Source organism: Pseudophryne corroboree, chromosome 1 (genome assembly GCF_028390025.1).
Source record: "Pseudophryne corroboree isolate aPseCor3 chromosome 1, aPseCor3.hap2, whole genome shotgun sequence".
NCBI lineage: Eukaryota > Metazoa > Chordata > Amphibia > Anura > Myobatrachidae > Pseudophryne > Pseudophryne corroboree.
Window position 1 is genome coordinate 481926965 of NC_086444.1, and position 17405 is coordinate 481944369.

The 17405-nt window shown below is 46.7% G+C and overlaps 1 protein-coding gene across 5 annotated transcripts in view; it reads right to left on the reverse strand.

The window, feature by feature from the left end:
- Window positions 1-17405, reverse strand: part of NAA35 (N-alpha-acetyltransferase 35, NatC auxiliary subunit) — a 193834-nt gene that overhangs the window by 169947 nt on the left and 6482 nt on the right. For 3 of the 5 annotated variants that reach the window (XM_063913776.1, XM_063913775.1, XM_063913777.1), the window contains exons 3-6: window positions 9233-9266; window positions 9012-9126; window positions 7814-7888; window positions 6250-6330 (exon numbers count right to left, since the gene is read on the reverse strand). In XM_063913776.1, the coding sequence (XP_063769846.1) occupies window positions 6250-6330; window positions 7814-7888; window positions 9012-9126; window positions 9233-9266 (305 nt within the window). The remainder of the gene's footprint in view (window positions 1-6249; window positions 6331-7813; window positions 7889-9011; window positions 9127-9232; window positions 9267-17405) is intronic. The other 2 variants (XM_063913778.1, XM_063913779.1) reach the window with 1 other exon arrangement.

Genomic DNA, 17405 nt, shown 5'->3' on the forward strand with positions numbered 1-17405 from the left:
CTCTCCGTACCATTTTTTACTGTAACCCTTTTGTACAATGGCATATAATTGAACTTCCACCAAGGAGAAGCTCATGCTGATGAAACAAGCATTCTGCATATGCGAGATCAATACTGCACAGATTTCATAGAAGGCTATGCACAGAGAGCGGTGGTCCCCACTTCTACCTCTCCCATAATTATCACCACAGGGTTCATGTAGAGAAGATCTATATCCTGGGTCTATTAAAACCTATCCAGACTCTGCCTTTAGTGATAAAGAGTGTTAGGATTTTACCGACATCTATTCTGGCATTTCTAATTACAAACACGTTGATTCTATTAGAAATATAAAATAAAAGGTAAATACCATCCAGCATCACATATAATATATAAAGAAGGAGATTTATGGTAAGACTTACCATTGTTAAATCTCTTTCTGTGAGGTACACTGGATTCCACAGGGAAAAACATTGGGGTGTAGAGTTGGATCTTGATCTGAGGTACCAACTGGCTAAAAGCTTTGACTGTTCACAGGATGCACTGCACCGCCTCCTCTATAGCCCCGCCTCCAGGAACTGGAGCTCAGTTTCGCTAACCAGTCCAATGCAGTAGCAGGTAAGAAAGACGGTAGATGTTAGTCACATAGACTCACATTCTCATGACAGGAGAAGGGACTAGAGGCTAATGCCATAAAAACCCAAAGAAGCTAATGGTGCCCATACACTTGTGCGATGCCCCGCGACGCGACAACACGGGGCATCGCACCGGCAGTTCAGGTGCAATGAAATCGCACCTGAACTGCCAAAGTGATTACCATGCGATCATGCGAAAGATCGCATGGTAATCACGTGATGGTGCCCATCGCACATGGCTGTGCGATATATAGCATGTGTTTTTAAAAACATATGCGATCGCACTGCGATTCGATAAATATTAAGTGCAGCACATACTATCTTGAGACATGAGATTCGACCGGCGTGCCCGCGCATCGCGTCGAAAGGTACCTAAAATGTGCATACAATCCTTCGATTTCTCTCACAGATGCGGTCAAAATCGAAGGTTAGCACCAATTATCTCACATGTGTATGGGCACCATAAGTGCGTCAGGGTGGGCGCCCTGTGGCATCCAGTGTACCTCGTAGAGATATAACAATGGTAAGTCTTACCATAAATCTCGTTTTCTGCAGCGGGGTACACTGGTATTCCACAGGAATTAACAATCGGGGATGTCCTAAAGCAGTTCCTCAAGGTAGGGGACGCACTGTAGCAGGCACAAGAACCCGGCATCCAAAGGAAGCATCCTGGGAGGTGGAAGTATCAAAGGCATAGAACCTGATGACCACGTAGCCACCTTGCACAATTGTTCAGTGGACGCACCACGGTTGGCCGCCCAAGAAGATACAACAGACCAAGTAGAATGAGCCTTGATAGCAGCAGGAGCTGGGAGTCCAGCCTGCGCATAAGCTTGTGCAATCACCATTCTAATCCATCTGGCCAAGGTTTGCTTATTCGCAGGCCAGCCACGTGAAAACCAAAAAGTACAAAAATGGAATCTGATCTCCTGATAGAGGCAGTCCTTTCCACATATATACGGAGAGTCCATACCACATCCAAAGATCGCTCTTTGGAAGATAAACCAGAAGAGACAAAGGCCGGAACCACAACCTCCTGATTAAGGTGAAAAGATGATACCACCTTAGGCAAATAACCTGGGTGAGTCCTAAGAAATTGAGCGTACTCTACCATGTCGAATCCCAGCACCATGAGGCCTAGTACTTGCATCGCCGAATGTATTGAAACTCTCTGGCGAGAGAGGAAGTATCTGATCCTGTCCTGAAGTTTCAGGTCCTTCTCTGGAGACAAGAACAATGGTTGGTTTTGTGTATCCAACAATGCCCCCAGGTGCACCATGCTCTGAGCAGGTACCAGCGAGGACTTCTTCCAGTTGATGAGCCAACCGTGGTCTTGTAGGAATTGGACAGTCAGTTCCAGATGACGGATCAGTGTAATCCCCATCCTCATCAGAATAATCATCGGAAAAATTAGTGGATTGTGAGGAAGAAATGGCCCGCTTAGATGACCCTTTGGTCCCAGCAGGGCGAGGGTTAGGTTTTTTTTTTAGGGCTGATTTAATTGCTGTAACTGGGTTGACAAAGTATCCGCCCATGGTGGATTAACTACAGGGACAATATGTGGCTGTAATGGCACAGGAGGTCCTACAGGCGGCGTAAGTCGCGTTACAAGCGTAGTCAGCATATTTGAAAATGCAGCCCAAGGTGGATCTTGATTTGCCACAGGTGCCGCGGGCTGACTGGAAGGTGCAGGGCACCCAGTACATGAACCCTCAGCTGAAATCTTTTCCTAAGGTAAATCCGTGGCGACAGCACTGCATGATGCAGGAGCGTCTGCGGATTTCCCACCCTGTGTAGCAGACATTATTGGGAATGTAGCCTCAGGGCGTAACAGTACAATATAGCCAGACAAATACAAAACCAGCACAAAAAAACCCTGTGTTATGTGACCGTAAATGCAGAGCACAAACAGAGGATTTAAGTGGTGTGAGGTGACAAACAAACAATGAAAAATACAAAACAGTATATCCTGTGGAACACTATATGGTATATGAGACCCTAACGCACTTAGCCACCCAGGGTACAGAATATAGTGATAGCAATACGTGTGATATACAGAATAGAAACCACATAGCAGCTATAGGCACACAGTCACAGGTACAATGCAGAAATTATTACATATAAATAATAAGACTGCACTGGACTAGTAAATGTACATATGAATATGTATGTATACAGATATAACAATACACAGTAAACACTGGATGTATATCACAGAATACTTGTACTAAATATTCCTATAGCAGTACACTTGTTCTTAACTAACACGGTCTAGAATGACATGTAGAATACTTAAGTGTCTATAAAAACACAGTGCTGACAAGGCAGGCGGTTTTACAGAGGAGACAGTGCCCAGCAGTCCAAAGATCAGCACAGCTCTGTGAAATGGCGCCCAAACGCTGACAGGGAGTGAGGGAGAGAGAGAAATGCAGCTCCAGGGCTGGAACACCAGCAGTAGATGGCACCCGGAGCTGGGGGAGGGGCTACGGGTCAGCACCTTATTCCCTCTGCTGGACTTCACCACCGGGTACTGTGGAGCCTATAACAAATGGATTTTAATAAATCCGACCTGTGCTCCCTGCCCTGGTGGATATAGTGGGGTCCCTAAGCAGTACAGTGTCCACACCAACGTCGCGGCCCGTCTCCTATGACCGCGACCGGATCGTGAATTTACCGGCGTGTCCCACCTGGGGGACCCTCTTACCTCCTCCCTGTCGTTGCAGCCACGCGATCCAGGAGATTAGCAGCAGTGATGTGCCAGAAACTGGTGCGTCCCCGCTGCAAATATCCGGGAACCAGGCCGCGGGAGTATGCAGCGTCGCCGAGGGAGGTGATGGGGCCGCAGCACAGTATGTCAGAATGACATATAAAGTGCTGCGACCCTTGAAGTCTTCTAAAAAAGCTCTTTTCAGGGCTGCCTAGCACAGCCCCACCTGTTAGAAGGCACCAACTTTCAAACTGAGCTCCAGTGCTTGGAGGCGGGGCTATAGAGGATGCGGTGCAGTGCATCCTGGGAACAGTCAAAACTTTAGCCTGTTGGTGCCTCGGGTCAAGATCCAACTCTACACCCCGATGTTATTCCCTGTGGAATACCAGTGTACCCTGCTGCAGAAAAAAATAAAAATCACCACCAATATAGATTAGCCTGATAGTAATAAAACACTCATTACATTAATACACCTAGCAATATGCTTTTGGGTTTACAATAACTCCATAAAAATAACAAAGGTTGAAACATTTCTCCGTGTTATAGGAAATTAATAAAAAATAATAATAAATTATATATATATATATATATTCCAAATTAAATGTCCGCACGCTCATCTGTGTAATTCTCATCAGAGGGGTGCTCCTCAAGAAAGCCTGGTGGGGCATTCACATATACCAAATTGTATAAGACCAATAGGTCTTAACAGAGGGCACTCACCAATCCACAGATTTTTCAAAAGTCTATTAACACATCCAAGTCATCAGGTGTATGTCGACGTTTCGGCACAGAAGGCATTTTTCAAGACAACTATAAGAGACACCAATCCAGCATGTCAGATATAAACATACTGACACAGCCTAACGGGCAGGGCCGGTGCAAGGTTTCTCAGCACCCTAGGCAAATCGCCAGCGTCCCCCCCCCCCCCCCCCCCACACCCACCAAAACACTGAGCCCCAGGGTAAAAGTGCAGACACAGCATCTTGTAAGTTCCACAGCCACCGCCTGATAATTTAGTGGTTAGGGTATCAGGGCTAGTTTGGGTGATGGGGTTAGGGTATTAGGGTTTATTTACTAGTTTGGATTGAGGTTAGGGGTTATGATTTTACAATGTTTTTTTTTTTTTTTTTTAAGTCCAACTGCATTCCGGCAGTACTTGATTATGGGGGTCATTCCGAGTTGTTCGCTCGTTGCCGATTTTTGCAACGGAGCGATTAAGGCAAAAATGCGCATGCGCATGGTTCGCAGTGCGCATGCGGTTAGTATTTTAGCACAAAACTTAGTAGATTTACTCACGTCCGAACTAAGAATTTTCATCGTTGAAGTGATCGGAGTGTGATTGACAGGAAGTGGGTGTTTCTGGGCGGAAACTGGCTGTTTTCTGGGAGTGTGCGGAAAAACGCAGGCGTGTCAGGGAAAAACGCGGGAGTATCTGGAGAAATGGGGGAGTGGCTGGCCGAACGCAGGGCGTGCTTGTGACGTCAAACCAGGAACGAAACGGCCTGAGCTGATCGCTATTTGTGAGTAAGTCTGCAGCTACTCAGAAACTGCTAAGAAATTTCTATTCGCAATTCTGCTAATCTTTCGTTCGCTATTCTGCTAAACTCAGGCTCCCGGTGAAGGCAAACGTGAATTTGGGGCGCTTAAAAAAAGTGTCAGAAATCACAGGGGCAGATGGGCCGACAGTGGGAGAGACTGATCAGCTGTGGGTTGGGGAAGCCCTTTCCGCCCTGGTTAAACGTGCCGGTTAGGCTGCGGGGGAGGGTTAGGGTTAGGCTGCGGGGAGGAAGGGTTAGGGTTAGGCTGCGGGGGAGGGTTAGGTTTATGCTGCGGGGAGGAAGGGTTAGCCTGCGGGGACCGAGGGTTAGGGAGAGGGTCCGTGATATACTGCACTACTCCCATAAGGGACCATGCTTACATAATGGTACGTGGTAAATGCCGTATCACCTACATGTGGGAGTTTGCAATCGTGTGGGGGGTGACAACATACCTGAGTCTGCAATTGACGGAGGCAGAAACATCCCAGAATGCAATCGCGCGCGCGGACAGTGTGTGTGTGTGTGTGTGTTGGGGGCTATGCGGACGCCATGCCCTAGTCTGCAATTGCGGGGGGGCTACATGCCTGTCTTCAATCGCGGGAAGGGGTGTGTGCAAAATGCGGCAGTGTGCAATCGGGGGGGTCGGTAACAAGCGGGAGTCCGCAATCGCAGGGGGGGGAGGGAGTGCGTGCTTCATGCCTTAGTCCGCACTCGCTAGGGAGGGAGGGGATCTTGCCCAAGTTAGCAAACATGGTGAGAGGGGGTGCGGGCATCATGCCCGAGTCCGCAATTGTGTGGGGAGGGAGTGCGGGCTTCATGCCATAGTCCGCAATCGCTAGGGATGGGGGGTTCAGACATCATGCCTGAGTCCACAATCACAGGGGGGAAGGGGATCTTGCCCAAGTCTGCAAACATGGGGTGGGGGGTGCCCGAGTGTGCAAACGTGTGGGGGGGGGGGGGGGAGGGGACAGAGTCTGCGATCGCGGGTGGGGGGTGCAGGCATCATGCCCGTGTCTGCGATCGCGGGAGGGGGGTGCAGGCATCATGCCCGTGTCCGCGATCGCGGGTGGGGGCGATCGCGGGTGGTGGGTGTGGGCATCATTCCCGAGTCCGCAGGGTAGAGGAGGTGCCGGTGCAGGCATCATGCCCGAGTCCGCGGGTGGGGGGTGCAGGCATCATGCCCGAGTCCGCGAATGGGGGGTGCGGGCATCATGCCCAAGTCCGCAATCGCAATTCCAGAGTGTGGGGCAAGAATATGTAAGTTGAAGGGGGGGGGGGGGAGGCGGACAGATTTCAGAGAGCATGAGAGGAACTATAGTCAGTGCTATAAAAAAAACTATACAAACTATACATAAAAAGAGCAGGCTTATCACCCGATGGGTTACACTCACGTTATACACAGTGGAGTGGCGGCTCAGCTGAAAACAATTGGGCGGCCATCTCTTAAGGAACAGGTCGGGAGGAGCTCGTAGCTGAGGGAATAATAAAGAAAGCATTTTCTCATCGGCAGCGTGTGGTGCCGCCCTCCAGTGGCCTACGCCCATAGGCAGCTGCCTAATGGTAGCGCCGGCCCTGCTAACGGGCCCCCTTATATAGCACAACAGAATCACTTAATTGCCTTAATTAGTAAATTACCGGAAGTGACTTTAAACACAGGATTCAGAAGTATAGCACATCACATCATAAAATGCATACGTTAGCCACATCTGGGATCAAAACATCTTACCAATTAATGCTCAGGATCATGGTATAAGCCGCCGTGTTATTAATGAAGTGTAACAATCACCGCAGTCCCAGCACTTACGGAAGCACGTCATTTGCGTTCCACCGGCTGTCTATTGTGCGTTCCACCGCCGCACACCATGATCCTGAGCATTAATTGGTAAGATCTTGTGATCCCAGATGTGGCTAACATATATGCATTTTGTGATGTGAGGTGTTATACTTCTGAATCCTGTGTTTAAAGTCACTTCCGGTAATTTACTAATAAAGGCAATTAAGTGATTCAGCCCGTTAGGCTGTGTCAGTATGTTCATATCTGCCATGCTGGATTGGTGTCTCGTATGGTTGTCTTGAAAAATGCCTTCTGTGCCGAAACGTCGACATACACCTGATGACTTGGATGTGTTAATACACTTTTGAAAAATTTGTGGATTGGTGAGTGCCCTCTGTTAAGACCTATTGGTCTTATACAATTTGGTATATATAATCTCCATCCCAATGTAGTAACAATTGATGTCATCTGCGAAAGTGAAACAGAGAAAATGCGAGACTGGACTAGTCAGACGGCACGGAACACAGTCATTTAAAAAAATAAAAAGTAATTGTATATTCTGTATTTCCTTAATAAAAGATTACTAAAGGCCCATACACTGGGTGATTTTGAGCTGAAAGCAGCTCACTTTTGGTGTGTTGAGCTGCTTTCAGCTCAAAACCGCCCAGTGTGTTTGCCCCGGCGATGAGCGCTCATGCGCGTCCCCGCTTCATCGCTGGTGGCCGGCGTTCATCTGCTGATATTATCAGCAGATGTACGTCGGAGTCAATGGCTTTCCATAGCGTCCTGCTATGGAAAGCCGCTCACCCCCGCTGACATCGCTGGGCAGGAGGGAAAAGCGCTCAGTTTGTATATACTGAGCGATTTTCATCCCAGCGATCATCGCTGTTCATACATGCTGGGCAAAAACACCCAGTGTGTATGCACCTTAAGAGTTAATAGACATTTACAAGACAATTTTCCTTTTGAGGTTTCCCTGCCTCATCAACTTTCATTCCTACTTATAATGACAAACAGGAGCTTGTACAGTCACAAGAAGTGAACATTGGAATTTCCAAGTCATGACTGCTATCATATTAGTAACTTGTTCATTAATAGTTACAATTTATGGTATAACACCTCCATGTTACTCAAATATAAAGGAGTTTACTAAAATGAGAAAAGAGCAGTTGCATACTTACCAAACAACAAAAACAAGTATCCATGATTCCTATTAAATCTGGCCATGTTAGATCTTTAATTTTAATGGTTCCATCCTTACAAAAAAAAAAAAAAAAAAAAAAGGAAAACTTTCAGAGAAACAAAATATCTACCAATATTGGTTTATAAAAATCCATTGCAATTACACATACATTACTTTACAGATGTACACTGTGAATGCTTATTTGATTAGGCAAATACAGATTATCAATTTTTGTGAAGTGCCATTTTACTTTTACATGGTAATAACTGAAATGAATGACAAGTCACAACAATCAGCCCAATAGTTGAGCAAAACAAAGAAACGGAAGGAGTCTTAAAAATATTTGCTCATGTTACCAAGCTCCAAGTTGCTTTAAGTAAAAGTATGCAGCAGGTGAACTGTTATATGGTAATACAAGGCAGAATAATACCCCTTTCAGACTGACAGAGCCGGGTCACACCCGGGAATGTGTTCCCGGACGCATCCCAGAACACAACCCGGGAATGACCCCTTTCACACTGCACTTAGACCTGGGATCGACCCGGGACAGCCCCGTTTACACTGATCCCGGGATATCCCTGCAAATGCATATGTATGTCATTAGAAATGGCCTTTTTCTGGCTCACATAGATGAGGTCACAATAGGCAAGCAAAGGGAGGGGTGGAGCCTGCTTTTTTAGAGTCTTCATTTTATTAACAACTTGCTGTTGTGTACGGATAATTCCTCTGGCTTCAAGCAGCTTTGCAATGTTCTTATAAATAAAAGCATCCTTTACTGTGCCTGTGATCTGGCTCTTTATTCCCCCCCCCCCCTTCCCCCTTATGCTGAGCAGCTCTCTGACCTCCTGATCTGTCCAGGTCGCCATATTGCCTGTTTCCTCCACTTCCAGGACACTTCCCCGGGCTCTGGATGATGACATTATCTTTCCTGAGCCCAAGAAAGCTCCAATGAGAGGCCTTTTAACAGTCCGGTGTACTAAATACCGGGTAGGGCCCATTCACACTACACTGCATCCCGGGACTATACCGGATTCAACCCATGTCGAGACCTGGGATGAAATGACGGGACGCTTGACCCGTGATATTCTTTAAGTACCCTTTCACACTGAGCAAATTCCCGGGTTGATGCGCGATCATGTGCAATAACCCGGGAAATATTTGTCAGTCTGAAAGGGGTATTAGTCATGTGCACTAACCTTTATTGCTTGCTCAAAATTCAGAACCTTCCGATTAACCTGATTCCCAATCATGCCAGCATCCATTTTAGGGTCCATCATTTCAATGGCAGACATGGCTTCAAACAGGCCAAAGCTGAAAGGTAACAATAAAAACTGCGCGTTATGTGCAAAACTTAATCTCACATCACATTAAGATAAGGCTGTCTGCAAAGATTATTAATACATGAAGCCATACTCACAGTTTGTCGTGAAGCAGCTCCCCGAGTTTCAGCTCTGCAATAGACACATGACATTAAATGGTGAACTTCCTATACATTCCCCTACACCATTGTAAAATTCAAGTTGTTTGTTATGGGTACAGAAACCTATGCATGGGAATCAAGTGTAAACTGATTTAACGTAAATGACACTGAATAAAAGAAAAATGTTCAAACTAAAGGCCCATACACACTGGGCGATTTTGAGCTGAAAGCAGGTCACTTTTGGTGTTTTGAGCTGCTTTCAGCTCAAAGCCGCCCAGTGTGTATGAGCAAGCGATGAGCGGTGAGCGATGATGCCCGCTCCATCGCTGGCAGCCGCTGTTCATCTACTGATATTACCAGTAGATGAACGGCAGGGTGAGCGACTTTCCATAGAGTCCTGCTATGGAAATCCGGTCACCCTCGCTGACATCACTGGGCAGCGGGGAAAAGCGCTCAGTGTGTATGCACTCAGCGCTTTTCAGCCCAGCGATGTCAGCGATCATTGCTGTTCATACACGCTGGGCAAAAACGCACAGTGTGTATGGACCTTTAAAAAGACAAAGAGAGGAAACAGGAAATCTTTTATTTGAATCACTAAGATATAAATACCAGCCCAGTACCAGCAAATAATTGCTGCAATTGCGACCAATGTGTCATTTGCTTAATAAATGGATTCAGGGCTTACTTAAAATTCTCTACAAATAACTTGATACAAATTTCACAGTATTGCATAAACACTTTAATGAAAGATGTATTTTCTTTGTATTTTTGAAAAAGATTAACATTTTGGGGGAAGTATATTACAATATAGAAATAAAACAGAATTACACTTACATGTACACACTAATCCTATAGAAAGTGTGGTTGTATTTGTCTATAAGAAATATTCCTATTGTAGCTCAGTGGTTCCCAAACTTTTTTTAAATCACTGAACCATATAATATCACAATTTTTTTCACGGCAACCCTATGTCAAAAGTTTTCTTTTGAGAAATTTAGACGTAAATATTAAATGTAGTAAACTGTCTTTATAGGTCTCATCCTTAGGATCAGTTATGTCTTAGGGAACAAGATTTGCTTCTGTTTGTCCACATATTTTAAGAATTACAGCCACCAGCACCGGTTTTGCCTATTTCATTGACCATAAATAGTTTTAGTTGGTCCTGGACCACCAATCCAAGGCACCCCTTCAAGTGCCCTGAAGCACCCCAGGGTGAGATGGCACACAGTTTGGGAACCACTGCTGTAGAGCTTCCAGCACCTTCTAAACTAGTGAAAAACTAGAGTGCTACAGATTTTATTGCCTCATCCACTCCACATGAAGATCCTGTCTGTATTATGCAAATATAATAATCTCCCTACATTAAAAAAAAAAATGAATGGGTATAGGCCAGCAATATAATAGAGGCAGAAAAACTAGAGAGGCAGAGAGCAGATAAAGAGAAAAGAGACAACACTATATATATTTCCTCATATGAAATTATTTGACTGAAGGGACAGTGCACTCTGCACACACTGTATATGCTACTGCTAAATGTGTGTACTAGCTTGTGACTAACCACTGCTACACTACTATACCTCCTAAAGTCTTATGTTATAGGTTTGGAGAATACAAAAATAGGAATTTAATACCCAACGGTAATTCCTTTTCTCGTAGTCCGTAGGGGATACTGGGATGGATTAGTATCATGGGGTACAGATGGGGTACATTGGAGCCTGGCACTTTAAGAAATGTTCAGTGTGTGCTGGCTCCTCCCCTCTATGCGCCCCCACCAGACTCAGTCTAGGAAAACTGTGCCAGAGGAGACGGACATACTTTGAGAGAAGAAAAACATGCAACAGCAGTGAGGCAACAAACTAACACACAAGATAAGAAAGGATAGCCGAGCTAGCCAGAACAAAGGATAGCAATGCTAACCAGAACAGTAACAGGGACAGCAACAGCAGACCCAACCAAGAACTTACAACCAGGTAAGGAGGAAACACATAGCACCGAGGCGGGCGCCCAGTATCCCCTACGGACTACGAGAAAAGGAATTATCAGTAGGTATAAAATTCCTATTTTCTCTAACGTCCTAGTGGATACTGGGATGGATTAGTACCATGGGGAAGTCCCAAAGCTCCCAGAACGGGTGGGAGAGTGCAGAGACCCCTGCAAAACTGCCTGACCAAACAGAAGGTCCTCACCGGCCAAGGTATTGAACTTCACAAAGTTGTGTTCGAACCAGACCAAGTAGCATCTCGGCACAACTGCAAGGCCGAGGCACCACGGGCAGCCGCCCAGGAAGAACCCACCGACCTAGTGGAGTGGGTCTGAATAGAATTCGGCAGCAACAATGCCGCAGAAGAATAGGCCTGTTGGATGGTCAACCTGAGCGAACGAGCAATGGACTGCTTAGAAGCAGGACATCCAATCTTGACTTCCTGTGGCATGCGGTCCTTTTGACATAAACCTTCAAAGCCTGAACCGCGTCCAAGGACTTTGGAGCAACTGATGCGCCAGATATCACCAGAACCACTATCGGTTGATTAATGTGAAAAGTCGAAACCACTTTCGGCAAAAACTGTGGGCGAGTTCTGAGCTCCGCCCTATCCCCGTCAAATATCAAATAAGGGCTCTTACAGGATAAGGCCCCTAATTCCGACACACGCCTCGCAGAGGCTAACGCCACCAACATGGCAGTCTTTCAAGTTAGAAACTTCAACTCCACCCTGTGTAGAGGTTCAAACCATTCCGATTGGAGAAAGGTCAGAACCACATTGAGATCCCACACAGCTGTGGGAGGGACAAATGGCGGTTGAATGCGAAAGATACCCTTCAGGAACATCTGTACCTCCAGAATTAAAGCTAGCTGCCTCTGGAAGAATATGGAGTGAGCCAAAATCTGAACCTTGATGGGGCCCAACCGTAGGCCCATATCCACTCCTGCTTGCAGGAAGAGCAGAAAACATCCGAGTTGAAATTCCACAGTAGAATATCTTCTACCCTCACACCAAGAAACATATTTCTTCCAGATATTGTGGTAATGTTTAGACGTGACCACCTTCCGGGCTTGGACCATAGTCATGATAACTCTGGAGGGAAGACCTTATCTCCTTTTCAACCCCCAAAGGTCAAAGGTCAGGAGGTCTGCATACCAGACATGGCAAGGCCAATACAGGGCAATCAGAACTGCTTGAACGTTTTCCCTTTTGAGTCTTTTTAGAACTCTGGGAATGAGAGGAATTGGAGGAAACAGGTATACTAACTGGTAAGTTCATGGTGCCGTCAGAGCGTCCACCGCTGCAGCCTGCGCATCGCTCGTTCTGGAACAGTAGCGACGCAGCTTCTTGTTGAGATGAGAAGCCATAAGGTCTATCTGCAGACAGCCCCACCGTTAAACCAGCTGTCAGAACACCTGAGGGTGAAGGCCCCATTCCCTCGGATTGAGGTTGCGCCTGCTGAGGAAGTCCGCTACCCAGTTGTCCACTCCCGGAAGGAATATGGCCGTGATGGCCCTTGCTTTGGTATCCGCCCAGAGGAGTATCCTTGACACCTTTCGCATTACGGCCCTGCTACTTGTTCCTTCCTATCGGTTTATGTACGCCACCGCCATGCCGTTGTCCGACTGCACCTGTATGGCCTGATGTCGGAGGAGATAGGAGGCCAGTAGAAGAGCATTGTAAATTGCCCTGAGTTCCAGAACATTTATCGGAAGCGAAGACTCCTGACTTGTCAACAGAGTCCAAGACTGGGTTCTGAAACTCCGACCCTCCACAAGGTGAGAGAGACTTGTAGCCACCACAACAGGGATATCCGTGCTTTCGGCGACAGAGATATACTCTGGTGCATGTGCAGGTGACACCGTGACCACTTGTCCAGCAGATTCATCTGCAACGGACGGGCATGAAATCTGCCATACTGGATTGCCTCGTAGGAGGCCACCATCTTGCCTAGTAGGCAGATGCAAAGGTGTACTGAGATCTTGCGGGGTGACTCCCATCATGCGGAGTTGGAGCATCATCTCCGCCATGACTTTTGTGAATACCCACGGAGCCGTGGAGAGACCAAAGGGTAAGACTTGAAACTGGAAGTGGTGGTCCTGTATAGCGAATCTGAGATAAGCCTGTTGAGGGGGCCATATCGGGATGTGGAGATATGCATCCTTGATATCGAGAGAAACCAGGAATTCCCTTCCTCCAGACCAGAGATCACCGCTCTAAGGGATTCCATCTTGAACTTGAACACTCGTAGGCAAGGGTTCAGAGATTTGAGGTTCAAGATGGGCCGCACCGAATCGTCCGGTTTAGGTACCATGAATAGGCTTGAATAAAATCCCCTGTTGTGCAACAGAGGGGGGACTGGAACAATAACCTTCATTTGAAGTAGTTTTTGAATGGCGTCCTGCAAGGTAACTCTTGCTACAGGTGAAGCTGATTTGTGTGACTTTGTAAATAATGAAATGTATGTCACCTCCTCCTTATTCTAAATATTTATTAAAAGGACAATATTTGTCTCTGGTGAATTTTTTGTATGAATGAAATTTTTACTTAAATCCAATGTATGGATAATCAAAGCATAATTCATACATCTTAGATCAAAAGTATCATAAGTAGTTAATTTAGGGCATAATTATTTGCCTATTATTTTAGCAGTGATATGCTGTTATGGCCGCTACAGCATACTAAACATTTCCATATAAGATCATAGGTTAGGCATTGGTTTTCTCCCTTATTGATAATTATTTCATAAAACCTTCACCAGTTAACACCTGTAAATATATCCTGATTGTAAGAATATTTACATAGCTATCATGGACACACTCCTATATACAATTTCACAATATAGAATCATAAATAACCCAGGCAGAGGTTCCTTGCTATGTACAACAAGGAGTGTATCACTTTCTTATAGCAGACGGTCTTTAGGATTCTAAATCAGTATTGACATGTTACATTATTGCTTTCGCTGGATACCTCATAATAACGGATACAGTTTATACATTCCAGTTACACAGATAGAGAAAAAAAATAAGATTTTACTCACCGGTTAATCTATTTCTCGTAGTCCGTAGTGGATGCTGGGGACTCCGTAAGGACCATGGGGAATAGACGGGCTCCGCAGGAGACTGGGCACTCTAAGAAAGAATTAGGACTACTGGTGTGCACTGGCTCCTACCTCTATGCCCCTCCTCCAGACCTCAGTTAAGGAAACTGTGCCCGGAAGAGCTGACATTACAAGGAAAGGATTTTGGAATCCAGGGTAAGACTCATACCAGCCACACCAATCACACCGTATAACTTGTGATAACATACCCAGTTAACAGTATGAACAACAACAGAGCATCAAACAAACGGATGCCCACATAACATAACCCTTTTGTTGAGCAATAACTATATACACGTATTGCAGAAGAAGTCCGCACTTGGGACGGGCGCCCAGCATCCACTACGGACTACGAGAAATAGAATTACCGGTGAGTAAAATCTTATTTTCTCTAACGTCCTAGTGGATGCTGGGGACTCCGTAAGGACCATGGGGATTATACCAAAGCTCCCAAACGGGCGGGAGAGTGCGGATGACTCTGCAGCACCGAATGGGCAAACACAAAGTCCTCCTCAGCCAGGGTATCAAACTTGTAGAATTTTGCAAAAGTGTTTGAACCCGACCAAGTAGCTGCCGACCAAGGGCTTTTACTGATTTTGGATGCGGCAATCCAGCCGCAGAATGAGCCTGCTGAATCGTGTTACAGATCCAGCGAGCAATAGTTTGCTTTGAAGCAGGAGCACCCAGCTTGTTGGATGCATACAGGATAAACAGTGAGTCAGTTTTCCTGACTCCAGCCGTTCTGGCTACATAAATCTTCAAAGCCCTGACTACATCAAGTAACTTGGAATCCTCCAAGTCACGAGTAGCCGCAGGCACCACAATAGGTTGGTTCAAATGAAAAGATGACACCACCTTCGGCAGAAATTGCGGAGGAGTCCGTAATTCTGCCCTGTCCATATGGAAAACCAGATAGGGGCTTTTACATGACAAAGCCGCCAATTCTGACACACGCCTAGCCGAAGCTAAGGCCACTAGCATGACCACTTTCCACGTGAGATATTTTACCTCCACGGTCTTAAGTGGCTCAAACCAGTGAGATTTCAGGAAACTTAACACCACGTTAAGATCCCAAGGTGCCACTGGTGGCACAAAAGGGGGCTGAATATGCAGCACTCCCTATACAACGTCTGGACTTCAGGAAGAGAAGTCAGATCTTTTTGAAAGAAAATGGATAGGGCCGAAATCTGGACCCTAATGGAACCCAATTTCAGGCCCAATGTCACTCCCGACTGTAGGAAGTGAAGGAAACGGACCAGCTGGAATTCCTCCGTAGGGGCATTCCTGGCCTCACACCAAGCAACATTTTTTTCGCCATATACGGTGATAATGTTTAGCCGTCACCTCCTTCCTAGCCTTTATCAGTGTAGGAATAACCTCATCCGGAATGCCTTTTTCTGCCAGGATCCGGCGTTCAACCGCCATGCCAACAAACGCAGCCGCGGTAAGTCTTGGAACAGACAGGGCCCCTGCTGCAACAAGTCCTGTCTGAGAGGCAGAGGCTATGGGTCCTCTGTGAGCATTTCTTGCAGATCTGGATACCAAGTCCTTCTTGGCCAATCCGGAACAATGAGTATTGTTCTCACTCCTCCTTTTCCTATGATTCTCAGCACCTTTGTTATGAGAGGAAGAGAAGGAAACGCATAAACCGACTGGAACACCCACGGTGTCACTAATGCGTCTACAGCAATCGCCTGAGGGTCTCTTGACCTGGCGCAATATCTCTGTAGCTTTTTGTTGAGGCGGGATGCCATCATGTCCACCTGTGGCAGTTCCCACCGCCTTGCAATCTGCGTGAAGACTTCTTGATGAAGTCCCCACTCTCCCGTGTGGGGGTCGTGCCAGCTGAGGAAGACTGCTTCCCAGTTGTCCACTCCCGGAATGAACACTGCTGACAGTGCTCTTACGTGATTCTCCGCCCAGCGAAGAAGTCTGACCACCGCCCTTGGAAATTTCTTCCCTGTGTGACTGCCTCCCACCCTCGGAGGCTTGCATCCGTGGTCACCAGGACCCAGTCCTGAATGCCGAATCTGCGACTTTCGAGAAGGTGAGCACTCTGCAGCCACCACAGGAGAGACACCCTGGCCCTGGGGGATAGGGTAATTAACCGATGCATCTGAAGATGTGATCCGGACCACTTGTCCAGTAAGTCCCATTGGAAGGTCCTCGCATGGAACCTGCCGAAGGGAATGGCCTCGTATGATGCCACCATCCTTCCCAGGACTCGAGTGCAGTGATGCACTGACACCTGTTTTGGTTTTAATAGATTTCTGACCAGTGTCACGAGTTCCTGAGCTCTCTCTATCGGGAGATAAACCCTTTTCTGGTCTGTGTCTAGGATCATGCCTAGAAGAGGCAGATGAGCTGTAGGAACGAACTGCGACTTTGGAATACATAGAATCCAGCCGTGTTGCCGTTACACTTCCAGAGAAAGTGATACGCTGTTCAGCAACTGCTCTCTTGATCTCACTTTTATGAGGAGATCGACCAAGTACGTGATAATAGTGACACCTTGCATCCGCAGGAGCACCATCATTTCCGCCATTACCTTGGTGAATATTCTCGGGGCCGTGGAGAGACCAACCGGCAACGTCTGAAATTGGTAATGACAATCCCGTACCGCAATTCTGTGTTGCATGAGGGACATACAGCCTTTATGTCATACATTCTGATACAGCAGAAATACACACAGTATTAGTGAAGTAACCCAGGTCAGTGAAGTAACCCAGCCAGCCCGAATGGACTGACACAGAGAGGGATGAGACCAGCACACAATGCCACAGTCAGAGCAGTACTCTGCCAGGCATAAACCAGAGCCCTAGATAAGGCAGCCGGTGTTAGTGTTTATCTATATGCCCCCCTCCTTTCTATAAATTCTCCTCGTACCAGTACAAGCGATTTAGCAGGGTCTGTGGAGGAGCAGTTCATTGTATGCCGCCTGGTGTTCAGCAACCGCTGGAAATGGCGCCTCTGAGCCGCTGGTCCCGCCCTCTGGGAAGCCCCACCCCCATAATGGCGTGCGGCCCCTCAATAAAGATTATACTGGCTTTATCCATTATTTGTGTAAAACAGAGTCAAAAAAACT